Source organism: Sceloporus undulatus, chromosome 1 (genome assembly GCF_019175285.1).
Source record: "Sceloporus undulatus isolate JIND9_A2432 ecotype Alabama chromosome 1, SceUnd_v1.1, whole genome shotgun sequence".
NCBI lineage: Eukaryota > Metazoa > Chordata > Lepidosauria > Squamata > Phrynosomatidae > Sceloporus > Sceloporus undulatus.
The window spans coordinates 176,460,055-176,487,598 of NC_056522.1; the positions used below are offsets into that span (position 1 = coordinate 176,460,055).

The 27,544-nt window shown below is 40.6% G+C and overlaps 1 protein-coding gene across 4 annotated transcripts in view; it reads left to right on the plus strand.

Annotated features, from left to right (window-relative positions):
* Positions 1-4,310: 4,310 nt before the first annotated feature.
* UGP2 (UDP-glucose pyrophosphorylase 2) overlaps positions 4,311-27,544 on the plus strand; it is a 39,327-nt gene continuing 16,093 nt past the window's right edge. The window contains exons 1-3 of one of the 4 annotated variants that reach the window (XM_042445406.1): positions 4,311-4,345; positions 20,064-20,191; positions 20,983-21,090. In XM_042445406.1, coding sequence (XP_042301340.1) covers positions 20,078-20,191; positions 20,983-21,090 — 222 coding nt within the window. In that variant the 5' untranslated portion in view covers positions 4,311-4,345; positions 20,064-20,077. Of the gene's footprint in view, positions 4,346-5,220; positions 5,387-7,831; positions 7,908-8,111; positions 8,608-20,063; positions 20,192-20,982; positions 21,091-27,544 lie in introns of those variants that run through there. The other 3 variants (XM_042445403.1, XM_042445404.1, XM_042445405.1) reach the window with 3 other exon arrangements.

The window sequence follows — 27,544 nt, forward strand, 5'->3', positions numbered from 1 at the left end:
TACAGCAGTGGCAGCAGCAAAAGTAGCTGAATAACAATTCAGCTGGTTGAATAATTCAGTCTTTAATGGCTTGAAAAAGCTAAAAAGATCTTTGTCTGTTACTTGAAAAACATATGTTATTTATTAGATACACTATATCTTTATCTTGCCTTGCTTTCAATGCCTGCAAGGAAACATGTGTCTGTCCTCCTCCCTATTTTACCCCACAACAGTCCCACAAAGTAGGTCAGACTGAGAGAGAGAGCGACTTAGGCCTAAGGCCATGCAGTGAGTATCTGAACGGATCTACAGCAAAGGGCCCAAGTCACATATGGTTTAAAGATAAGTATCAGAACAATGGATTCTACAGTCACCCCTCCATTTTCATGGACTTGGGCTCTGCGGTTTTCATTATTCACAGAGGGGCAACCTCCATTAAAGTTAATGCTGCACGTGCCCATGATACATGTACATGGCAACACGAAGGAGCATGCGGCCATTCAAAGCTATAGGGCTTGAATATATGCAAATTTCCAATTAACAGGGGGGGGGGTCCGGAGCAGATCCCCCACAAATTCGGAGGGAGGACTGTATTTGCAACAAAAAGAAAAGAAAAAGAAAAAAAGGATGGCAACTGTCATGCCTCCAGAGCAAGGGGAGTTTGTCTCTGGAGTTTATCACACTGGGACTGATTTTGGCATTAAAGAGAGATTAAAGCACATTTATAATAATAATAATAATAACTTTATTACGGCCAATTGGCCAGCACGAAAAGCACATTTAAAGCATCCTGCAAATAAAACGGAAATGATGAGTAATTGCACGAATGATTATCACATGTAATTGCGCAAATAAAGTGATATTGAAAATGCATTGTTGATGAAATCCCGAAAGTAAAATAATAATAATAATAATAATAATAATAATTTACTTATACCCCGCTCTTCAGCCACGGCTATCAAATTGTTAATTGGACATTTCCCTGCCCTCAATCTTACAATATAAAGACGCACATTAATGCTTGTTTGTGACAACTTTGATGGTGGGTTTTGTGCAACATCATGTGAAACCATTTTGTGTAATTATGGGATTTTCCCAGGATATTCACAGGATAAACTCCTCTGCCTTCTGAGGTTCAGACAGTGTGACTTGTCTTGTCTCCTAGTTTCCTAGCCCAACACTCAAACCACTACACCACACTGGCTGTTTCCAGGACTTTGAATGAATTGTCAATGAAACTGGTTAATCTCATGTGTATTTGATTACTGTAAGATGTTCAGTTTATCTGTGTTATGTTAAGACATGAGCTTAACTATTTGAAAGGAGAGGATTTGGGGAGGATCATATAACTTTTATGAGGTTGCCGTAAGCTGTTTTGGACACAGATTTACCATGGAAGAGCAGCATACAAATAAACATGATGATGATGGTACTGATGATGTTATAGTTCATCATAGTAATCAAGTATGAAACTTTTTAGGGTGTGGACAGCTGTGACTAGGCTCTGCCACATAAGTCATTTGGAAAATCAGTGACAAAGATGATTTCGCAAACCCAATGGGAGAAATGTATGTTTTAAATGGTAGTACTGCCAAAACAACTAATTTGCTTCTAAAGGTTTTTTTTTAAATAACACACAGCAATCAGGAAGTGTAAAAGCTGGACTGAGATGATGATGATGACGACTAAATGTACTGAGTGAAACAAGTAAAAACAGTTAACACAACATCTCCTCTAACAGATAGTATCCAAAAGGAAGACAGAAGTTCAGTGTTCCTATACACTTTAAAATACAAAATGTTATTCTTCAGTTTGTAATAAGAGTCCTCGTTCCCTAAAATTATTCTTGCCATGTAGCACTGTCCTCCTAGCACATCATGAAAACATTATGTATTAATATTATGAATAGCTTTAAGGCATCATAAACAAGACATTCCATCTTTGCCAGAAAGTCAGCCATAGGAGAAAGAAAAGTCATTCTGGATGATTGCCTCCTGCCAAGAAAAATGGGGAAGAAATGTTTTCAGAAAAGACAAGTCTTGAATAAGCAAAGTGTAACTTGGTGACCTTATTCTCCATCTGAGTAACAGAGAGGCCCAATTGTTATACCCACTGTGTGCACTCAATGGACACATTTAAATTTCCTTAGGCCTGTTACAGACTGCCAAAATAAAGCTGCTTTGGGTCTCTTTGGAGGTATGCTGTTTAAATGATGCATGGGTCCTAAGAGTCCAGAGGTCGCACCAAAGCCACACTCCATTCCTAAGCACTAGACTGCAGCTTTGGTGCAGCTTCCGGATTCTTAGGATGCATGCATCATTTAAACAGCATACCTCCATAGATAACCGAAGCAGCTTTATTTTGGCAGTCTGTAACAGTTAGCATGCCATGATTAGGATAAAAAGTCTCACCCTTCCTTGGCTGATCTACATGCATCAAGTGGTATGTATATTGTGAGTGGTGTGGATGGCATGTGTGTGAGAGAGAGGTTTGTTTCTACAGGTACCAACATGGCCCTTGGGCCAAACAAGCTTCAGTGTCCTCTGTTATAGTCTCTTTAGATAAGCCTTCCTGTCCTCTTGCATTAGAAGGCTGCGAAGAAGCTGAACAGAATCCTGTCAAATTACCAATATTTGTGTGAAACCTAAATTCAACATAACAACACAAATTAGAACCTTCCTTTCCTTTCTCCCTTAAAGCCCACCCACTTGTGTTTTTATTACATCTATCTGGCCAAGCCAAGCACATTCCTTCAAGCTGGCTCAGGCTTAGTTGAGAGTTTAACTGGGGAGGGCTCCCAGAGGCTTACAAGCATCCACAAGACTACTTTCCACTTGTCAATTTAATCTTCTTGATGAAAGAGCTAAACTTGCATTGGGGCAATGTGACTATTTGGTGAATGTAGCAGCAGAAGCATACCTAGCTATTTTATTTATTTATTTAGAGTATTTATGCCCCGCTCTTCAGCCACAAAGGCTCTCAGAGTATTTACAAATTGTTAATTTGACAGTTCCCTGCCCTCAGGTGTATAATCTTAAAAAGACATGGCACAAAAGGAGAAGGGAATGGAATTGGGGAAAGAGATCAAGTCCTGCAAAGACTGTTGTTTCTTCTCTTCCTCCAAGGCCAGGGCAGCAACAGGCAGAGGCTAGATGGCCATCTGTCAATGGAGATGCTTTGATTGAGAGTTCCTGCATGGCAGAATGGGGTTGGGCTGCATGGCCCCTGTGGTCTCTTCCAACTCTAGGATTTTGTGCTCTCTCCCTCCAGTCCAGGCCTCAGAGGGAGAGAAGAACCACTGGACTTGATCCCTCTTCCCTGCCACCATTCCCTTCTTCTGCTTTTGTGTCATGTCTTTTTAGATTGTAAGCTTGAGGACAAGAAACTATCTAACTAAAAGTAATACAGTGCGCCCACACTGTATTATTTTTACGTAGGGTTGCCATAATTGTCCACTATTACCAGGGACTAAATGTAGGACAACTGCAGGACAAAATTCAGCCCAAAATGTAAGACATTGAAGGTCCTCTCTTTTTCTTAAATGTCCTACATTTTGGGCTGAGTTTTGTCCTACAGCTTGGTCTAGAATTTGTTCCACATTTTGTCCCTGGTAATAGTGGACAGTTATGGCAACCGTAGCTTTACGTGGTCTTGAACGTATGCGCTCAGGCCGCGGGGAGCACGCAGGGCGGAAAGGGCAGCACGTCCCATTCAATTGAATGGGCGTGCGCACGCCACCCCACACACCGCCATGCATGAGCCTCATTGTTTCCAATGGGGCTTGAGCATAGGCAGAATTCGCCTTACGCGGGAGGGGGGTCCGTAATGGATCCCCCGCGTAAGGCGAGGGCCGACTGTAATTGCAAGCTGCTAGGGCTGAAGAGTGGGAAATAAATACTCCATACGAACAAACAGATAAATAAATAGCCCTGGAGGCTCTTTGGAGAGATTTCAATGGAAAACCCTTCTGGGGGGCTTTCTCTTCAAAGAAGCGACAGGGAACCACTGTTTTATTGTGTCGTCTGAATATCTTCCTCCATTTTGTGTCCTCCTTTGAGAGGAAACCTGGCTCCCTCACAGTCACAGGCCTCGCGTGAGGCCTCTGAATGCGTAGGCCGCCTCCTCGACGCCATTTTGTCAGGAGCGTCGCTTCTTCACTTGGGCCTAGTTTTCCTTCGGCCTTTCAGCTCTGAGCCGGCCCCTTTCCTCCCTCCGCCCTGAGCCTCATTGCCAGAGGCCTGGCCCTGGGAGGACGGCCCAGAGTAGGCCTCATTGTGGAACACACAATATACACACGCCCCGTTCTCCTCCTCCTCTTTCCCCGCCCAGGCCTTGCCCCACCGCCTGAGGAGGAAATAGGTGGCGGGTAAGGATCCCTGGGCTTGGGGAAAGGGAACGGGAGAATAGCCGCTTAGGCTCGGCTCCCTTTCTTCTGTGAGGCCTAGGACTGAGGCCGCTTCTCCCCGTCCCTTTTTCGGCTTGCCTTCCTAGGCCAACACCACCTGCTGCCCTCCCTTTTCCATCCCCGCTATTCTGCCCTCCATTTTGAGCAGGGCTACACGAAGCAGAGAGAGTGTTTTTGAAACTTTTATTGCAAACTGCGCTCTTCATTAAGAGACTTTTTTTGGACTTCAGTTCCCAGAAGCCTCAGCCTTGATATTGTAACAGAGACCACTGCAGCAGCGGTCCCCCAACTGTGCCTTCTAAGTAAGAGATTTTGGACTTCATCTCCCAGAAGCCTCAGCCACGTTGGCCTGTAGTCTAGGACTCTGGGAGTTGAAGTCCAAAAAGATCACTTAATAAAGCGCATAGTTTGGGGGCTCTTTATTGGTTTATTTGTATACCCTCCATTCATTGGGTCTCTTTTACTGCTTCATTTGCATATCCTTCATTTATTGGTTCTGTTTCATTGTCTCATTTGAATATCCTCCATTTTGTGTCCTCCTTGGCTGCCCATTCCTTTTTAGGAGCTCCCTTTCCAGGGTTCTGCTTGAAGGAGGTGGAGCTAAGCTGCAAAGACCCAGTCAATAGCGCTGCTCTTCCACTTGAACTGCTCTGGCTGCCTCCCGTTGCATTCTGGGTCTTGTAGTTTAAAGGGGGGGGCGTTTGGAATCTCAGCCTGAGAGCTCTTAGGCCTCAATGGACTACGAACCCCAAAATGCAACAGGAGGCAGGCAGAACAGTAAAAGTGCAAGAGCAGCATTATAAGAGGGCAGTGATGTGCAAAAGGGCAAGCCTCTTTGACCTCTTTAAGTAATGCCCTCAAGGCAAGGAGGGGAGGCAGCCCAGAGACCCTCCTCTGCACTTTTAAATTCCCTCCTAATTCTGGGGAAGGAGGAGGAGAAGAAAGTGTGTGACAGGAAGAGAAAGAAAGAGAGAGAGGGAAGGAGCTCGTCGTGTTCCCCCAGTACAGTAAGGCCTTAGAGCCAGGAGCAGGGGTCTGGTATGCCCTCTCCTTCTGTGTCTGTGTCTGTGGGTCTCCCCATGGCCTCCCCCCCATCCCCATAGGTTTGGCTGTGTTCAGCTTGTTTTGGGGACGCTGGTGTGCTTCTTGTGTGCTGCTATGTGCCTTCATGTCCTTTCTGGCGACACTAAAGCAGTGGCCCTTGATTAATAGTTTTGGACTTCAGCTCCCAGAATCCCAGACCATTGGCCAAAATGGCTGAGGCTTCTGGGAACTGAAGTCCAAAGTCTCTTATTCAAAGGGCACAGTTTGGGGAACACTGCTGAACCCTTGATATTATAACAGTTGTCCCCAAAATGTGCCCTTGATTAAGGGATGTTGGACTTCAGCTCCCAGAATCCCAGACTATTGGCCAACATGGCTGAGGCTTCTGGGAGCTGAAGTCCAAAATCTCTTATATTTTAAGATATTGGGGAGCACTGCTAAAGTGACCCTATCATGGGGTTTTCTTGGCAAGGCTTGTTCAGAGGAGCTTCCCTCTGAGGAGGCTGAGAGGGTGTAACTTGCTCAAGGCCACCCAGTGGCGCTTCCATGGCTGAGCTGAGATTCGAACCCTGCTCTCCAGACTCACACTCCAGCATTCAAACCACTACAGTGGCAGTGGTCCCCAAGCTGTGCTCTTTAAGGGATTTTGGATGCCACCTTCCAGATTCCTAGACCATTGGTCAACATGGCTGAGGCTTCTGGGAGCTGAGGTCCAAAATCACTTAAAGGGCACAGTTTGAGGACCACTACAATGCACTATAATGTTGGCTGTCTTGTACTTTGTTGTGTTGCTCCATAGAGTCACAAAAAGACATTATTTTTCTTGTTCAGTCCTTCAAACATTAACAGAGTTCCATGCATTTCTCCAGGCCATTCCCCTTTGTCCCCTACTCCACTCGCCAGAGCGTTTGGGGGAAATTGTGAGTCGCCTTGTTTGTACAGCGGGATCTGCTACACTCCGTATTTAAGTAGGGTTATGCTTTCTGAAACAATCTCCCCTCCATTTGAGTCAATAGGCCTAGGAGGGCAAGAGGAAGAAACCACCTCGTGGGTCGGTGGGTTGTCTTTTGTGCAAACAGCTAGTTCAACGCATAGTTCTGTTGCTGTTGTTGTGTGTTTTAAAGTCATTTATGGAAACCCTAAGGCCAATCTATCATGGGGTTTTCTTGGCAAGATTAGTTCAGAGGAGGTTTGCCATTGCCTTCCCCCTGAGGGGGCTGAGAGAGTGTGACTTGCCCAAGGCCACCGACTGGGTTTCATGGCCAAGCAAGAATCAAACCCTGGCCTCCAGAGCCATAGGAATTCATAGGAACTGAACCTGGGTCTCCAGAGTCATAGACCCAGCACTCAAAACACTAGGCCAGGCTGGCTCTCCAATGCATAGTTAGATGTAAGCCCCACTGAGTCTGCTTCTAGGTCTGGGTGCTTAAGGTTGTAGCCTTGGTGGAACAAGGGCAGCCCCAGAACCTAGCTGCCTCGGCATTGCAAGGCTTCTCTGAGGGAAAGGGCCAAGCAGCAACCCACACCCAGGACCCTCTTTGGGTCTCCCCACTGGCACATTGCAGGTGGAGGAGGAAGCAATGTTGAACTTGCAAAAGTCAGTGTAGCTGAGGAAGTAGGCTCCAGACTTGGAAAGCTCCACCACATCTCTCCTCCGGTTAAGTCTCAGAGGTGCTACAAGGTCCCTTTGTTGTTGTTGTTGTTGTTGGGTGCCTTCAAGTCGTTTCTGACTTACAGCAACCCTAAAGGGAACCCAAAGCTATAGCCGTGTTAGTCTGTAGAATCAATATGTAGAGAGATCTTGTAGCACCTTTGAGACTAACTAAAGAAAGAAGTTGGTAGCATTAGCTTTCCTAGCCTTTACTCTGCTTCCTCAGATGCATATTATTATTATTCAAAGGTAATAATAGTCTGTAGAATCAGTATGCAGAGAGATCTTGTAGCACCTTTGGAGACTCACTGAAAGAAAGAAATTGGCAGCATGAGCATTTCTAGACTAAAATCTACTTCCTCAGATGCATTGGGTGGAGTGGGAAGCCGGGGCCAGACCTGTATTTCAGTTTCTACAACTTATTCCTTTTCATTCAGTGGTCTGGGGTTCAGGCTTATTTATTATTGTTGGGATGAGCTTAGCTTATACTTTGGTTTATGTGCTCCTCGCCTCACACAATGTATGCAGAGAGATCTTGCAACACCTTTGAGACTCACTGAAAGAAAGAAGTTGGCAACAGGAGCTTTCATAGATTTCAGAGGAAGTAGATTTCAGATTAGGAAAGCCCCTGCTGCCAACTTCTTTCTTTCAGTGAGTCTCAAAGGGGCTACTAGATCTCTCTATCATGAGGTTTCCTTGGCAAGGTTTGTTCAGAGGAGGTTTCCCTTGAGGAGGCTGAGAGAGTGTGACTTGCCCAGGGTCCCCCAATGGGTTCCATAGCTGAGCCAGGACAGTGTAAAAGCCAATTGATGCTCCTGAGCCTGGAAGGTAAGGGGGCTGGAAGGCTTTGGGGGGCAGCCCTGGGGCTGGATCTGAATCTGGAGCCAGAGGTTGGTGGGTCTTTCCCAGGGAGGCTGAATGCATGGTGAATTTCCTTGGAGGGAGGAGGCTTGGGGGATGGATGGGGAGGGAGGCTCACTGTTGGACCCGCCTCTTTCATTGATGAAATCTGAATTCCTGTGGTTTTTTCACCTCGTAGCCAGAGCTCCTCCGAGTCATTTATTTCCAAGGACAGATGTAGGAAGGAGAGGATCAGGAGGAAACCAGGCAGACTCTGGAGCCGCCTAGAATTCCTTTGCTGGAGAGGAGAAGAAAGGAAAGGAAAGGAAAGGAAAGAGAGGGATCCTTTTTGGGGAGGCATTTATTTTCATTTCATTTTTAAACACACACCTAAAACCCTCACTTTTCCAATCACCAATACTTTGCAATCAACACCAGCTCTTCTGCCACCAGAAAGGGCAGCAAGAACAACCACAAAAAAGGCCTCCTTCTTGTGTTGTTGTTTTTTGTTTTTTTCCTGAGGTTGCCTTGTAGATTTTTTTCCCCTTTGTGTATGTGTGATTTTTGTGTCTAGGGGGAGAAGAGAAAGAGTGTCTTAATTTTTCTATATTTTGTAAAAAAAAAAGCCAAACCAAACCGAGAGTATTTATTTTCATTAAAAGATCCAAAATGTCGTCACTGGCAAAAGGTAAGGCTGTTTTCATTTTCCAAGTAGAGTACTGAAAGCTGCATGATGATGATGATGCATGCCTGGGTTGTTTTTTAAAGGGAGCAAGCAAAGCAAGCTGGTGTTGGTTGGTGACAGGAGATGGAGTGAATGATGCCCATCATCCCCAGCTTTGGAAAGCTGGGTTGCTCAGGTGACAGCAGAGTGCCTCCCCCAGTCCTTCTGGAAGCTGACTTCTCTTAGTTTTTGGGTCTATTCCTCCTCCTTAAATGCATAAAGACTCCAAAACCAGGCTTCATGCAGCTGCAGCTGCTGTTTCTGAATCTGGCAAATTTAAGCCTGTAAGGTTGGCAGTCACTCTTAATTTTTATTTGTTGACTTGTTCTGGCTTGGGGTGTCTTGTTAAAATCTTGCTGTAAAAATAGCTATGTATAAGTAATTTAAAGGTCTTCTCAGTGCAGTCACAATAGGTTCAGGTGAGTTTGGGCATGCAGTCTTTCTGGTGGGTTATGGCTGTCTTTTTACACTTATGTGTAGCTGGTTTGGTTTGGATTCTCAGAATATTCTGTTGCAAAACATGAGAAGAGATTTCATGAACCCGATGACTCTGATGCCTTGCTGTGGCATTTCCCCCCTCTCTCTATCTTTCAAGGAAATGATTCTTGCGGCAGTGTGTTTATTATTTTAAATGAAAGGACCTTTGTGCCCTCTACTTTTCCCTAAAGGCGTGTTAATAGAAGTATTTTGTAAGCTGGTCAAACAGACAAGGTATACATTACCTATTTGTGCAAAATACTTCAGATTGAGATTATAGATGGAAAGATACTAATTTTCTGGTTACTATGCATGTACTACCAGGGTATTATGTACTACTTGTAGGCATGCTGTAACCTTTGGGAAGAGAGCTAAAAGCAGAGCTAATTGAAACTTGAAATCAGCAGTCTGAAATGCTGTCAGTTTTTTTCCATCCCTGGAAAATCCTGTTTTGCATAAGAATGGTTTTATGTAATTTTCTCCAAGTATCATTTTTATAACAAAACAAACATGGAAGATAGTCTTGATATATAAATCCTTCACAGTCCTGAAATCTAAACAGTTGTAATTTTAGTGTCTATGTTCACATTTGGCAATGTCAGGCCTGCATGGTGTTTCCAGGCCGCTAGCAATTTTACAGCACTAACTGAAGAGAGGAGTGTTTACAATGCCAATTTTTGCCATTAGTAAAATTATACGAGATGTTAGTTGAACACTATTACTTAGGTGTCCTCGTAGTATGTCAGATTTCCCTCTCAACCTCATTTTAAAAAATGGTCAAGAGTAGCGGTTCTTCAGCTTTTACATCTTGCATCAAACTGGTTTCAGTGAATTTGGGTCCAACCATGGTAGAAATGAAAAGACCAACTCATCTGAGATCAAAATTTATATGTATACAGGTGGTTTTATAATACAGTCAGCTCTCCATATCCACAGATTCTGTATCCATGGATTCCACCATCCACGATTTGAAACTACTGTATTAAAAAAAATAATCTAAGAAGCAAACCATGATTTTGCCATTTTGTACAAGAGAAATCATTTTACTACACTGTTGTGGTGGGGCTTGAGCATCCGCAGACTTTGGTAGCCGCACGGATCCTGAAATCAACCTCCAGCAGATATAATAATATTGTTGACTATGTTATTGCTGCTGTAATTGTACAACATGAAAATGTTGGAGAGTGGTAATGGAGGATTAGGATAAACACTGACTATCCAAAATTACTATTAACATGCCAGAAGTTACTATTGTAACAGATACTGTCATAGATTGATAACCTGTGGCAAGTAGGGTCAGTAGGAGGTGGCATGTCACAGAAGGACATAGGGATTGGGACATGGTGAACAAGGAAGATATTGTACACTATACAGATATTGTATACTATACTGTGAACTTATTTTTAAAAAGCTAAAATATCAAATACCTTGTTGTATATTTTTGTTAGGTAATGTGCCAAAGTAAGTGATCATGATCATTAGAGAATGGTATATGTTCTCCCAATATTATTGCAGTTCAAAAAACATCATCGTCATCAACAGCAAACAAACTGCAATTTAAAACTAAAATACTGTAGCTACAATACATTGCTTGCAATAAGCTTACAAGTAGGCCTTGAGCCTGCAGTCCTGTATGTGCTGAGATAAACCCTGCTGAAGTCAGTGGGACCAACTTGAGCAGACATGTAAAATTATTTGGCTGAAAGAAACCTCTGTTAATATGTAAACAAGTAACCACTCATTGGGAAATGCAAGCTTAAAATTGCATGTTACTGAGTGAAGAGCTATGCTTTATATGATGCGTTTAAAAACTGCCTGTGGCTACTTAGCTACGTGTAACTATTTTGTTTACTCATAGACCAAGATCAGGCAGTAGTGTGGTAGAGTATAAAGATTCATCACTGTAACTGTGTGTAATGTTGGATCCACCTTCCCTTTCCATTGGCCACTGATTGGCTGGTGGCCGGATGCCATCAAACTATAGCTGCACTGTGGATGGGGTTGTAGGTGGAGTAGGCAATGCTTCTTTCTGCAACACCTATGAAAATAGAGATTCTCAGACTATTTGATGTGGGATCAGCAATTATCCCCCCCCCCTCCGCCGCCCAGTATGCCAAACACCATATTTCTGCCCATTTGATACAACTGCTATTTTTTTTCTTTCCTGGAAACTCAACAAGACCAGCAGTCAGTGTTTCAGAGAAAGGCAGCAGTCCAGGGACTGCTACTTTGAATAGCTCCACATTAAAGTACACAGGCTGCCATGCATCACCTAACTGTATTCTCTCCTCACCTCAAAGTATTTATGAATATTATCCTTCCTTCCATAGGTTGCTCCTAGTTGCTGTTTGTCATTGCATCTGAAGCAACACACATTGCCCTTTCCTGACTTGTCCACATACACTCTCACAGTAGTGCTTGTCTGAACCAAGGCTCAATTTAGATTTACAAGCCCAAAAGTATATATCAACTATCTTGCAGAACATTTATATGTTTGCAGTTTATTTTGCTTTATGTGTTGGATGCATAACTAGGACCTGACATGTAAAATCACAGAGTTGAAATTGATTTTATATTATTTTTTAACACAAACAATCCAATTTACAATCAAAATAATATACAATCAAAGATAAAGAAATTGGGGGGGGGGGAGAGAGAAGAAGAGAAAAAAAGAGAGAAAAGAATGAGAAAGAGCATACAAAACAAATACACAGTAGAAAAATCATGGATGTAATGAACAATAAATTATTCTACCATCACAGATCTAACTAAATAATCCTACTAAAATTACTACAGTAATAGCCATAGCCATGTCCACCACATATGAAAAAAGGAACTCCCTTAACTTGGCATCCCCAAGATTGATTTGAAACATGGGCAATTCTTAACAGCTTATTTGCAGTTAGACACTTTCTATGCATCATCTTATATAAGTATTCTTTTAAATTACCACACAAAATAAAAATTAAAAATTTATCTGAAGATGCCAGCCACAGATGCTGTCGAAATGTTAGGAACAAACTCTTCTAGAATATGGCCACATAGCCCAAAACACCCACAAAAAACTATGGATGCTGGCCATGAAAGCCTTCAACTTCACATTAAAAATTATATTTTTGGACACATTTTCCCTGTATCAATATTTTGGGCCCACCTTATTCTTTTACAGGCTCATCTTCCTTCTCTAGTTTCAGAAGCCATTTATACACTTTTTAAATTATATGGTCATCTTTACATAACTCTTTTCTAACCTCTGTGATCGTATTTCTCTTGTCTCGATTAAATCTATCCTTAAGTTGCATATAAGCAAACTAAAAGCTTTGCCTTCCTTGAGAATCATACGCATGTGTGATAGACACATCTTTCAGCATACGCTGAAAGACGTGCCAGAAAGGCTAATGGCACACGCACCACCATGTACCACTGCAGGCACGAGCCCCATTGTCTTTAATGGGGATTGAGCATATGTGGAATTTCCCTTATGGGGTGTGTGTGTGTCAGGAACAGAACCCCCTCTTGCACCACTGTACAAGAGATCATTATAATGCAACTCTGCCCAGTTTTTAACCAGTTCGTTCCTTTAAAAACGGTGTCCTGTGATGAGGTAGGTAATTTTATCTGGGGGGGGGGGGGGTCTCTATACTGTACTTATGCCAAACTCATAGGAGAACCTTTTTAACAGAGTTTTTTTTTAATAATGTATAGCCCCTTTTTGTTTTGGGGGGGCTGTCTCGCCCCCCCCCCCCCCCCCCCCGTGTAAAAGAAATTGTTCGTATGCTCAAGCCCCATTATAAGTAATGGGGCTCATGTGGTGCGGCGGCACAGCAGTGCACATGCACCAAAGATGCATGTGCCATTGTTCCTTCTGATGTGTGCCGCCGCTTCTTCCGACAATGCTTTCAGCATATGCTGAAAGCAGCATATAATGAGCCCCCGCATGACGCAGGCGCACTGTATGTGGCTTATCTTTACTGTATCAAAAACCAAATAACAAAATAACCATGTCAACATATATATATATATCTTTTATAAAGATGTTTTAATTGTTTTAATCTTGGAGACACAGTTTGGGACCACAGTGGTGGACCACTTCAGGAGCAGGCTGTTTGGTTGCCACAGTACCAGCCCATTTGTGGCTGGAGTGGCCTCTGACCTCTCTTGACCGGCCATGTGCTTCGGCCCATGGTTTCACTTTCCAATAATCTCTCAATTCAGTCAGCCCTCAACACATGCAGCTTTGACTTTTGTGGACTAGATTATTCACAGATTTGAGTAATTGTTCTCTCTAGAAATTTCTAGGTCATCCAGAGTGACTCTGCTGGAGGCTGACTTTAGAGTCATGATGGAAGACCTAGAGATTCCTAGAAAAAACATTTCTCTAGGCAATTTGTAGGTCCTCCGGTGCAATTCTGTGGTTAAACTAGAGATTCCTAGAGAGGTGTTATCTTGGGTTTTAAACAAGTTTTTTTTTATTTACAGTTTCCTCATTTTCATAGAGATCCAGCACGCCTAATATTTATGATGCAAATTGTTTGTACTGACTCCAATGGCGTAGTTGTCTCCATCTTCGTCCAGCATCGGCCATACTTCCACTGTGTCCACTACCTTTTGAGTAGTCAGTTCCAGTTTTAAACAGCAGTTACTACCAGGGAGTTCTTCTAATACAGTGGGCCCTTGGTATCTACTGGAGTTTGGTTCCAGACCCTCATGTGGCTAGTAAAACTCATGGGTGCTCAGGTCATACTAAATACATTGGCATAGCCTTTTGGCTGAAGAGTGGGTATAAATAAATAAATATGGTTATGATTATGAATATATAAAATAGCAAAATCAAGGTTTGCTTTCTGAGATTTATAACATTTTTGAAATTTTTCAAGCTATGGATAGTTCAAGATGAGGATAATTTTTTTTATAGAAATGAAAGGCCAATAACATTTAGTTGGGATCTCCTTTCTTGTAATTTGAATCCATGAATGCTACATTCTGTAGTTGTGAAAAACAGCCCTGTTTCATCTAGACTGGCTCTTACATTGCCTCTCTGTATTCTCTTCTCCAGCTCCCTCAACATGACCCCTTTAACCATTCTGTTATCCCAGTGATGCTCTTCCATTGTGAAAAAATGTCAAGAGAATTCATTGTTTTAAATGAATTCATTGTTTTCATAATCCATTGTTTTCAAAAAGCAGGATCAGATCTTATAGAAAGAGTTCTTTCCAGGAAATAGCTCTTGGTCTTACCCTCATCTGCAACAACCTGGCAGAACTGACGTATTGAAACTTTGCACATACAGTACAGTACTAATTAGTTTCTGGAAGAAACTAGTGAGATTCATATATTAAGCAATAGTATTTCTTGTAATCTGATATAATCTCTCAACATAAACTCATATACCATGCTTCAGTTGTTGGTGCTTTGACCTTGATCTCTTTAGATAATTGTATTGAGATGTAAAGAGAGAGGGAAAGGAGAGGTAGATATCCATCTAAGCTATTCTTAGGTCACGTGACATTTAAAAGATACGGGCGAAAACAAGAATTCAGTTTTTTCTAGTGAAAATTTACTAGCCGAATGAGGTCTCATGCCTTTCATTAATTACTTTAGATTGAAACATTATCTCTTATGTACACATTTCAATCACTTTCCAAAACTGTTTGATAATAATGGAGGAACCCTAAGAATGTGCAGTTTTGTGAATGATTTGAGGATTCTGATGCTGGATTCTTAATTGTGCTTCTGAAATTACAAGGAAACCATGACTGTAAAAACAGATTTAAATTTATTCAATAGGAAGTAAATGGAAAGTAAACAGTAAATGTATAGGTAAGTAAAATGGATTTCCTTATCCAGAATACTTTTCAAGTCTATTAGTTGCCTTATAGCCTTTAGCCGTATGATGTGTAGCTACAAAGGCAAACCAGAAAATTCTTATTTGTATTAATATAAATCCAGCTCTAATCCAGATTTTGGATTAGAATTATTACAACCCCTTACTGTTGCCAAACTGGATGAAACTGGTGGTCCTGAGAATTAAGTGGGCAACCTTTGAGAAATGGTTGGTAGAGATAGAAACCTCTTCAGTGAGGAAAAACACTTTTACAAGACATATCTGCATGTGACCAAATTCCCAGAAAGGGACAACATAGGAGGTTTTCTTTGGTTAGGCATTTCTAAAGTAAACAAATATCACAGTATCTCACACACTCCCTGCCACAGTACATGTACTGTATTGCAGCACTCTGCCTACCTACACAATAAATGTGGCTACTGTAGGAGTAGAAAAATGGCAACTCCAGTCTTCACAGAAGAGTTGGCTTTGGAGAATGCCTCGTGCCTCTGAATTAATGAAAGTTATTAAGCAAGCTAAAATAACATATATATATATATAATATAAAAATGCCCTGGGCAAGTGTTGCAAAACCTAGAAATGCTCTTTTATGGAATTGGGAGTGTTGTGAAATGAAAGGCAGAGTTTGCATGTTGAAACGGTTGACTTCCTTCATGCATAATTTTGTGCTTCACTCATAATTTCTTTATTACCAAGAAAAGAAAAGCAGTTGTCATCCATGGGTTTTCTGAAACTGACAACCTGCTTAAGGCTTTCTTGCATGTTGAACCCTCTGTTGATACATAAAGAATAAAATGACCGTATCAGTGTTGCTTTGAGGCCAAATGTACCCCATCGAAGCCATAGCTATAAAATACCTGGAATTTGTTAAGCACAACATTAATTGGTAAGAAAAAAATAACCTCTTTATTAAGAACTTTCATTTGCATCAAGCTCGCTGGTTTTGTATACATTCCAGAATTAACAGTACTCATAGTATTAAATATACAAGGCAACCGTAATGAAGTGTGGTGTCTAATTGACTCTACTTTTTAAAAAATGAAATAGTATTAACAGTTACACAATACATACAGTACATGCAGTCAACAGACGATTAAAACACTGTGTTAAATACATTTTAATGCAGAACCTGTGAATACATTCACATTAAAAATATAAATACGGTTTAAACAAATTGGTAATTATAATAATATATTATGTTGTATATAGTAGGCAAGGATACTCTGCATAAAACAGCCAGGTTTAAAAATTTAGCCACTTGATGAGTGAGTGATTTGTCAGTCCTGCAGCAGGATGTCCACAAGAGACTTGTAGGAATGCCCAGGGAAATGTTGTATGATGGGATATAGTAGATCGTCTCTGGCCCCTTGGTAAAAAGTACATTAAAGTATGAAATGGGCCAAACCCAGGCAATGGTTAACAGTGGAGTAGCCCACTTTGAAACCAGTCTGCTCTTCCCTCAGAATGTCATTATTGTCGATCCATGCTTTTAACTTAAGCCTGGCATACACCTTCCTAAGGATGGATTGCAAACTAATGTGTTGTTAATTATGTGAATCATCTTTAGGGCTGTTCTTGTAAAATAGAAATAACAAAAGCCTTTAACTAAGCAGCAGGGTTTATACCAGATTGTAAATTAGTGGGAAAGGAGGAAATTAATTAATTATATGATAGTTACAGAAATGTAACTGGAATTCAGAGACATAGAATTCAGAGATATGTGATTTTAATTATTGTGAATTATCTGTAACAACTACAAACATCTTACAGATATTGCAACATAGTGCTAGAGCAGTGTATGCATAGTCACAATTACTTGAGGGTGAGATGCAGAATGTTTACATGAAACATGTACTGTATATACTCATGTATAAGTCTAGAAATTTTTGTCCAAAAATTGACCCTAAAAAGCTGTGTCAACTTATCCATGGGTCATTGTAAGTACTGCATTTTACATTGTAGTATTCCCCATCTCTGAGTAGAGTAGCGAAAGGTAAGAGCTTAGTTCATCCTGGGAGCACCCAAAAGAAGCACCAACTCCCTCTACTCTTTCCACTATGATGTTGCTTCTAGCTTTTTTGAATGCTTGTGTGAGAAAATGGCAGTGGTGGCACCTCTTTGGTGCTTCCCCTGAAAGGAATGCCAAGAGGAATTTGGCTTAGAACGATCTGAATAAGAAGTTTCTATATGAAGACAGTAAACTTCATCCTTTGTTACCCAAAATTTTATCCTCAACTTATCCATGCGTCATATCAGTATTCATAATTTTGGCCCCAAAACATGCCCTTGACTTATACATGAGGTCGACTTATAGTCGAGTATGTACTACTACTACTACTAATATTTATTTATACCCCGCTCTTCAGCCAAGGCTATTAGAGCGGCTTACAATGTGTAAATTAGACGGTAAGCATTGTTTTCTGGGGGTCTTGGAAGATGCTGTGAACCATGAGTCAACCATAAACTCTTTTTCTGGTGTCAGCAATGGCAGTTCCTACTAGTTTTGAGGCTGTGTTTCTCAGTGTCCCTTAAAATGATTCAATACAAGGTTTGAATAATTTGAGACTAGACTAGTCTGATAGAAGAAAATCCTTGTGGATGTTCCCTTATCATACTTCTAAGCAAAACCAAACCGCATTTTGCTTTTAAGCCATTTAAGTTGTTAATGATCTTTAAATAAATTATCCTTGGACACCATTTGATCATATGTTCAAAAACTAGTTGGAAGTCGTATGTTTGGCACTTGGAGACCAAGGGGGCAAACAGAGTAGCAAGAAGGGGTGGCTTGAAGCCACCCCTTCCAAAGATGGATTGAGGTTGCGACAAACACACGCCATGGCCCCAATCCACCTTCCACCCAGCTGAAAAAGGAGTGGATAAAATCTGCTCCTTTTTTGGCAAGGGAAAAGCCAGCTTTGCTGGCCCTGCCATGACCCCATAGCAGCTTCATGATGCTCTGATGGCATGCGGTGTTAAAATCTGCACCACTGAAGTGTCATTGCAGCATGCGGCATCTAAACACCATGTGCTGATGATGCCTGGAAGCGAGCTTATTTTGCCCGTCTGTTCAGCCTGAAAATTACATACGTCTTTAGTTTTAATATATTCATAATATAGTAATATGTCAATATATTGATAAGTAATGAATTAATTATTAATAAATCATTAATGATAAACAATAATGATTTTATAAAAGTTATATAATTATCAATAAATCAATAATTATATTAATATATTAACATTAATATTAATATATATAATAATATTAATATATTATAAAAAACCTCAGCTTTGGTACTGTTATCTGAAAGTGCTACATGGAAGGTAAGAGAAATACTGTCTTCTTACAAACATCAGATATACACAAAAAGCCAAAAATGTTCAGGGAATATCTTCTTTAAGATAGCTAAAACCCCATATGGTGAAAAATTCTGTGATGTTATCTTTTACTCTATCTTGCTCTTAGTTTCCCAACCCCTGTTGAATTTTGAACTGTGAGTGCTGGTGAGTTTCGAAGACGGCTGTGAGCAATGCTCAACTTATTTTATAGAGATCATACAATGGACAGAGACTATAAATCATCTAGAGATCCTCAAGTTGTCATTAAGTCTGGCTACCTACTTAGGTATGGAGTAGGCGGCTTGCAAACATTAGCCAACATAGTTGCAGTTGCACTGACTACAAAAGCTGGATTAGTATGTGTTCTGCAGAGTGACAACTATGAAGAAGAAAAAGAGTTTTGCTGGATCACAACAAAGGCTGTAAGAGAAGAAATATGATTTAAAAACTTGTTTGTTCCCTAAATCTGTGGAGAATTAATAATTTTACTAGTGTGTTAAGGAAAGTGTTTAAAATGATCAAATTTACTGTCACAAGATGTAGTGGTGCCCACCAATTTGGATAACTTTAAAAGGGATTCATGAAGCAATGAATTCCTAGATTGATGGAGGTATCTTAGTTGTATATTACCTCCAGTGTAGAGAACCTCCTTATACAGTACCAGGTATGGGGTAACATGGGGAAAGGTGGCATTGCTGTCGTGTCATCCTTGTGAGCTTCCTATACGCAATGTGTTGGTCACTGTGCAAATGGAGCACTAGATAGACCTTTGGCTTGATCCAGCAGGACTCTTCCTGATTTGTTTTTGTCTATTATGAAAATAGAAAATATATTGCATATTCACTCTCTGCTCTCCTTTCTTGCAAGAAATTGTTGTATGCTGAACATCTGCATGCATTTAACATAGCTAAAGAATTTAAACTATTTTATGAAGTCACTTTGACCATATGTATATTTTTTTTCAGTTTTCTCAGTTAGACCTATAGGAGTAGAATTGGCCCCTGACCCAACTCTAAGAATAAAAGCATTTGGGTAAATGGCTGAGTGGAGCTAAACCACATTATCTCAATTCATGCTTCATCATGGCCAAGGAATACCAGAGGCATGGAATTGTGAAAGACTGATACTAAATTTTTGTAATTGAGCAACCAAATCATTTTGTTAACATATTTTAAACAATGATCACAGAAAGGCAACACCCTTTGTTCTTACAGTAATAAACAGATTAACACTCCCAAATCAGATATTACTGAATGTGTATTCTGTTATTTCCTCATTTGTAAAATGAATGCTAGGGAAATAAAGATTAATGGAACAGAGCAATTTACTTTTCATATTGCTTGGTACCCAGAGTAATAATTGAATACCTAGGAAAAAGAAGGCTAAGGGCGGGTGAGGAGTGATGCAAACAAATTACTGGAACTGGGAATAGCATGACAGTCCATGGGCAGGTTTCTATTTTTGTATGACATAATTTATTGAGAGGAAAATTATATTGCTCAACAGATATGTAATGTCTGGCACTGAACTGCAGAATGGTCTGATGTTATTCCTCCAAGACAGCTGTTAACGTCTGGGATTTTTGTCCATTGCTTAGTTGGTTAATATATTAATGAAGAAGTGTAGGTTGCTTTTTAAAAAATAATGTGGGAAAAAAAGGGGGGGATGTTTTTTAATATAGTTTAAGATTCTTTTTCTACTCTGGAAGTACTTTGTCACTTAAATGTACACACTAAAACCAGCTTTCTTTTTAAAACAGATTTTAGCAAAGCAATGTCTCAGGCTGGTACTTCCCCATTCCAGGAAGCAATTAGACAAGAGCTGGAATATGCCATGAAAGTGGAATTGGATAAAATACTTGCAACTGCACCACAGAATGAACTGGAGGTAGGTACAGAAATGAAATTAAGTTCATGAGAGAAAATGCCTTTGATGTGAAATTCAAATTTAGAGGCATATTTGAAATGTAGGTCACTAGATGTTTTCATGTTACAGTCTGGACAGATGTACTTGGGCCACTGGCAGTAGAATTTAAAGCAGGGCCTTTTTAGGAGCTGTGTTGTCTGTAAGCATTATCCAGTTCATAAAACATTTGTCTGTAAGCATTATCCAGTTCATAAAACATTACGTAGGAATAAATACAGCAAATACAGTGAATAAAAGACTACCCCAAATGCTTTGTTTTCCATGGTTCATCAAAAAAGTGATGATGTACAGTGGATGAAATGCTAACTTATCTGAACTATATGGTGGCAGAGCAAAATCACATTCCCTCCCTCTCTTCACCCACCAGGCAAACCTACTATAGTCTTGCCTTCGGTACCACATAAGTCTAGGCTTGGGTATAGCAGTTCAGCAGCACATGCTTCATTTTCCTAGGGATACTATTATGAGCTCCACAAGTAATAACCATAAATAGGTTTCAGATGGCAGATGTGGTTACACCATTATGATGCATTTTTTGGCAAAAAAAGGGGGGGGACCCTTAAGGTTTAGATGTATGCCAGAATGGCCTAACTGGTTGGGATGACTGTCCCTTACTGATGGACAGAACCCATCAAATTTTTTTTTGGTAAAAGATCTGTTAAAATTGATGTACAACAGTTCATTTTAGTGTGGCTGGCACATGAGCCAGGGCAACTTGTGTCTACTTTCATTTTCTTCTCTCTCTCTTTTAGCACACTAAGAAAGACCTGGAAGGGTTTAAAAAGCTCTTTCACAGATTCTTACAAGAAAAGGGACCTTCTGTGGACTGGGGGAAGATTCAGAGACCTCCAGAAGATTCTGTAAGTTACAACAAAATGATGTGAATAATTTCTTTTGTAATGGACCTCATTATTTTGTAATACAGTCTGCCCTTAGGGTTTGAAAATGTTCAAAAAAGTATACATTTCAAATATCAAACCTTGATTTTCCATTTTTTTTTAATAAGGGACACCATTTTGCTATGTCATTATATTTAATGGGACTTGAGCATACACAGATTTTGTTATACACGGGGGATCCTGGAACCAAACCCCAGCATATAACAAGGGTCCACTGTACTAAGTATTTCACTAATCCAGAAGGCTTCAAGACAATGGGACTTAATAGCTACAGTCCAGTCTCTGGAGCTTGGTGAACTTGCCAGGCAAACAGAGGTGTTTGATGTGGCTGTGGTGGAAGAGACAGCAGAAGGTGAACATGGGTCTGTGGGATTAACCCTTCCCATTCCCAGAGAGTCTTTAGGGAGAGTTTGTTGGATCAAAGGTGAAGGTCAGTTGGGGTAAGACTTTTTTGGTTTGAGCATAGTGGATGCTTGCTTGTGTGTGCATCAGTGTCTATTGTTCTATTGTAGTTTGGTGACTTTAGGTCTGTTGGGTCAAGGCTGATTGTTTGTGTGAGCTGAGTGGAAATGTGATTTGTGCTCCTTAGCATTCTATTGTTCCCTTGGATGTAGGCACAGGTCCCTTCTTAAGTATCAGGTCCCAGGGAGGAGGGCTTTTGCTCAGAGGAAGTGAATCAGAGACTTGGCTGAGGAAGAAGCTAGCAGTGAGTATTTCTCTATATAGATGCAGCCTTAGTCTCTGCATTTTAATGAACAGGCAAAGACAGCAAGGGTGTTTCATGTGGGTGCTTTGTGGCAGAGTTTAAAGGGGGGAGGCCCAGAGTTCTCTCCAGTGCCTAATTAAGACTACCAAATATGGACGGTGAGGGATATGGTATGTTTGTGTTCTTGCCAAAGGATATAGGTAGCTTCACCTGCACCAAGTGCAAGTTGATAACCCTGTTGGAAGAGCAGGTCCAACAGCTGGAGGACTGGGTATGTACACTTCAGTACATTAGGAAGCAAGAGCTTTTTCTGGACAGATCAGAATGGACTGTCTCGGATGGGGAACACACAAAGAAAGTTTTGCGGAGGGTGTCAGTTCCCATACACAGGAGGTAGACAGTTGGAGCAATGTGACGCACAGAAGTAGGAAAACCAGGGAGCGTTCTGTGAGCTTGCAGTTACAGACTCGATTTGAAGCTCTCTCCCTTATCATGGATGACAAGGAAGAGTAGCAGGGGAGAGAGAGTGCAGGAGACCTTGGTAGAATGAACACAGGGAATGGCTGCTGCCAAGCCTAAGACAAGGACAATTAGTGGTGGGGGGATTCTTTGCTGAGGGTACAAAAACAGGGGTGTGCGGATGTCTCAGGAGGCGTGCTGTCTCCCTGGGGCAAAAATCCATGATGTGACAGTGAGGCTTGTCAAGAGTATTGACCATTACTCCTTCCTTTTGGTCCATGTAGGAACCAATGATACTGCATTCAGAATATCAGCATTCAGAATATCGTAAGGGATTATGAGGCTCTGGGTAGGAAGCTGGAAGATCTGGATGTACAGATTATCATCTAATCTCTTCTGGGCCACGTTATGGGCCAGGAAAGGAGAGGAAAATAGCAGAGGTGAATAACTGGCTCTGCAGATGGTGCCACAAAGAAGGAGGGGTGATTTCTGGCAAGGGATGGGTTGCATTTTACACCAGTTGGCAAAAACGTCTTTGCCAACAGTCTTAAATATTTGATCAGGATGGCTTTAAACTGAATTTTGCAGGGGAGGAAGAGAATATTCTGGAGGGCAAGAATTTACCAAGGGCTGGAGATAATAGTCAAACTTTTATAGAGAGAACAAGCCAAACAGTTCAAGGACCAAATGGAGGAGGGAATTTTTTTTTACATAGGCAGCTAGAGGGGCTGTCCCATGATCTTAGATGTCTCCCCACTAATGAACAGAGCATGGGAAATAAACAAGATGAACTTGAATTCCTAGCATAGCAAAGTAAATATGATATGCAGTCGGTTCTTGGTATCCCTGGATTCTTTATCCACAGATTCAACCATCCATGGCTTGAAAATATTTTTAAAATACATATAAATTCCCAAAAGCAACATTTGATTTTTCCATTTTGTATAAGCATTTTATTATGCTATTGTATTTAATGGGACTTGAGCATCCATGAATTTTGATATCTACGGGGGGTTCTGACACCAAACTCCAGCAAAAACCAAGGGCCACTGTAATAGGCATCACTGAAACCTGGTGGGATGAGTCTCATGATTGGAATGTAATAATTGGGGGCTATAGTCTTTTTAAGAGAAATGGGCCAAACAGGGAAGGAGAAGGAGTAGCATTATATGTCAGGGATATTTACACTTGTAAGAGATCCGGGATCTAAATCCTAGAAGCCAGGTGGAGAGCATCTGGACAAAAAATTAAAGGGGAGGAAAACAACAGGGATTACCTAAGTTTGCTTTCCTAAGTCTACTATATCGGGAGTCCACTATAGACTACCAAATTAGAGTGAGAAATTGGATGATGCCTTTCTAGATCGGATGACCACACATCCAGAAAGCAGAGATGAAATAGTGATGAATGATTTCACATATCCTGATATTTGCTGGAAGTTAAACTCAGCCAAAATTTTAAAGTCCAGCAAATTCCTCACTTGCCTGAAAGACAGTTTCATTGTCCAAAAGATGGAAGAGGCAACAAGGGGATCATTTATTTTAGATCTGATCCTAATCAACAGGGATGACTTGGTTAATGGGGTACAAGTGGTGGGATCCTTAGGTGAAAGTGTCCATATTCTCCTGGAGTTTGTTATACAGTGGAAAGGGGAAGCCAAATATAGTCAATCACACATTTGAGGTGCCAGGAAAGCTGATTTCAGTAAACTTAGGGAAATGCTGGGTGTGATTCTGTGGTCTGGAATAGTAAAAGAGAAGGGATTTCAGGACAGATGAGAGTTTGTCAAAAGGGAGATATTGAAGGCAGAATTTCAAACTGTTCCAACAAGGAAGAAAAATGAGAGGTGTCTCAAGAAACCAGGATAGTTTCTAAAAACATTTCAACTGAGCTAAATTTTAAAAGGGACATGTATATGAAATGGAAAAGGGGGGAAATCACCTAGGAGGAATTCAGAGAAATAGCTAGCCCATTTAAGAGGAAAGTCAGAAAAGCTAAAGCACGGAATGAGTTCAGGTTTTGTAAAGAGGTTAAAACAATAAAAGGGCTTTTTTGGTTATGTCCATAGCAAAAGGAAGAATGAAATGGCAGGGCCATCATGTGGAGAAAAAGGCAGAACTACTCAACACCTTTGCCTCACTCTTCTCACAAAAGGAAAAGGATGTTCAACCTGAGGAAAATGGAGCAGAGGACACAGTAGGGGAGATGCAGCACAGAATGAGTAAAGAGGAAGTACAGGAATACCTGCTTAATCTAAATGAATTCAAGTCTCCAGGACCAGAGGAAGAAAGAGGACCCAAAGAATTACCACCTGGTTAACCTGACATCAATGCCAGGAAAGGCTCTAGAGCAGATCAATAAACAGAGAATCTGTAAGCATTTAGATGGGAATGCCATAATTGCAAAAAGTCAACATGGGTTTCTCAAAAACAAGTCATGCTAGACTAATCTTATCTCTTTTTTGGATAAAATTTCCAGCTTCGTAGAGGAAGGGAATGCTGTGGATACAAAATACAGTGCACACTTGCCTTACACAGGGGATTTGCCCCCTCATAAGGCAAATACCACGTATGCTTGAGCCCCATACACACCCACATATGGTGCGGGTGTACTGTATCTTGATTCCAGTAAGACCTTTGACAAGGTCCCCCATGATATTCTTGCAAAAAAGCTAGTAAGATATGGGCTAGACAATGCAACTGTTAGATGGATTTGTAATTGGTTGACTGGCCAAACCCAAAGCACTACACCACTACTTAAATTGCTTCCAACTATGTAAATAATGCCACAGGTCTGCAGATGGTTGTTTTTTTTTAATTGGAGAAGAATTCTTAAAGGTTGCTCCTTGTTGTACTGACTACTTAGCCAGTTAACCTTCAGAATGGGGTAGGCACAAACAAGTCAAGAAAATCACTGGATTGCATGTATTAGTTGAAATTTGTGGACTATTTGCACCATCTGCTAGGGCTTCCATTTCATGATCAGTTCTTCATACGAAGTTTCTGTTTGTGAGATCCATGCATGAGGATGCTTTTCAGCTTTGTTTCTTTGGAAAGCACCTTAGTGTGTGATAAAACCACAACTGCTAACTTAAAAAAATTAAAACTTAAAAAAATACTAGTATTCAAATTCAGAAAGTCTGAGAAACATGGCTCAAATCTCAGTTTACTAATTTTTATGGTATTTTTTATTTGTATTAATAAACTTTTAAAACATTTGTAATCTATACTCTTATTTATCTTCTTGTTTTGACGATATGGCATTTGCATAGTTAATAAATCTATCAAAAAGTACTTTCACTGTCTTAGGAGGACAGCTAGGAACTTATTTTTTAAAAAGCTTAAAATCTAGCTTTTAATAATGTATGCAAACCAAAAATAAAACAAGCCCTAGTATATCCTGTATTCTGATTGCAGAAATCCTGACCATAGACAATCCTGGGCAGATTTATTTAGAAGTAATCTGCTATTATTATCATTATGCTTTATTTATATAGTGCTGTAGATCTACTACTGAATTCAGTAGAACTTATTCCCAAATAAATGTGTTTGCCTGCACCAGCCTTTCTATCTTGACAGCTATAATTGTGTCTTTCCAATATTTGAAAAACCACAGCCTTTGGCTAGAAAACACGCCATTGTAGCAGAACCCTTGTCCATATAGCATTTCACACTGGTTAGTTTTGCTCATTCCAGTATCCGAGGCCTAGTATCCTTGAAAGTAAATAATTACACACTTTCAGTAAATGTTTTAACATACTCTTGGGAAAGTATTCATGAAATACCTGCCAGTCCTTCTTGGGTCAACTTCCTCCGCTTTACTATAATGTAGTTACGTCACAGTTAAGTACATGACTAAGATAGGCTTGGCTTATGGAAAAAGTATGTTCCTTCCTGCTTCCGTGGAGAATGATGCAAAGTTGATTTAAAATATTTGCACTTGAACTTGTAAAACACCTACTGCCTCCCCTTTAGCAATTGTCACCTGAATATATATAGTGCTAAGAAAAGGAAGTTGTACAATGCAGAATTGCTGAACCCCTGGATGTCTAAACTGTCTCATTTTTACTTCTCCTTCCTTTTACGATATCACAGTACAAGTTACAATACTGCCATCGTCGTCTTCTTCTTGGTATACCTGTATGTTCTCATGAAGATTGTGCTTTTTTCAGACATTATAATTTAATTGCGACTGCAAGGAGAGAATATTACAGATGTTTAGCATTTAATATAGATGTGGAGTTACACACCATAACTTCATTGAGAAGTTGAAAATGTGGTGCAGATTGAGTATCCTGTATCTTAAATGCTTGAGACCAGAAGTGTTTTAGATTCTTCTTCTTCTTCTTCACATTTTGTACTTTGGAATATTTGAATTATTTAATGAAATATGTTGGTGATGGGATCCAAGTCTAAACACAAAATTCATTTGTGTTTCATATTCACCTTATACAGATCACTTGAAGGTAATTTTTACACAATATTATTAATACTTTTGTGCATATTTTTTGTGTGTGTACCTTCAGAAAGCAAAGGTGTCACTGTCTCAGCCACCCATGTGGTCAATTTTGGATTTTGGAATATTTCACAATTCAGGACGAGGGACAGTTTTGTGTGAACAGGGATTTTGGTGAAGGCCTTCATTCTGCCTGCTGGGGCATATTGCAAAGAAAGCCTGTTGACTTTATTAACTTATGTGGGGTTGGAGGTTGAGGTATGTCTGAACTCAACTTCAGGTGCTGTCCTGTTCTTTGCCCTGAGGATTCTTAAGATCTTGCCATTTCCAGTTGTAATTACAAAGTATTTCAAATCCACATACTTCCTTAAGGGTAAGTCAGTGCCTGTAGCAAACTGTTGGTTGTGGTGGCAAAGATACTTGTAAACAAGAAGGTGGATCTGGTTCAACAGTCCAGAGATAACTTCCCTGGTCCTAAAACTAGTGGTCACTATTTATCCTTAGCATAGTTAATCCAACTGAACATCCAGGCCGATGGCTGAAGGGTGATATGGGATGGGATGAGATGGGCAGGAGGTAAAGCAAGCTGCAAAATGTGGCTGCTGAGAGCATGAGCAATTAATGATGTGAAGTGGGCCATAGGCATTAAAATTCATGTGATCTTTCTTGAAACTGTCCCTCCCTTGTACAGATAGCTAAACCAGGGCTTAGAAAAGTTTTTGTTTAGGACTATTTCTCCATGCAAATGATAATTCATGGCTATGGATTCTTGCACTTCTAGTTCCAAAAAGGCTA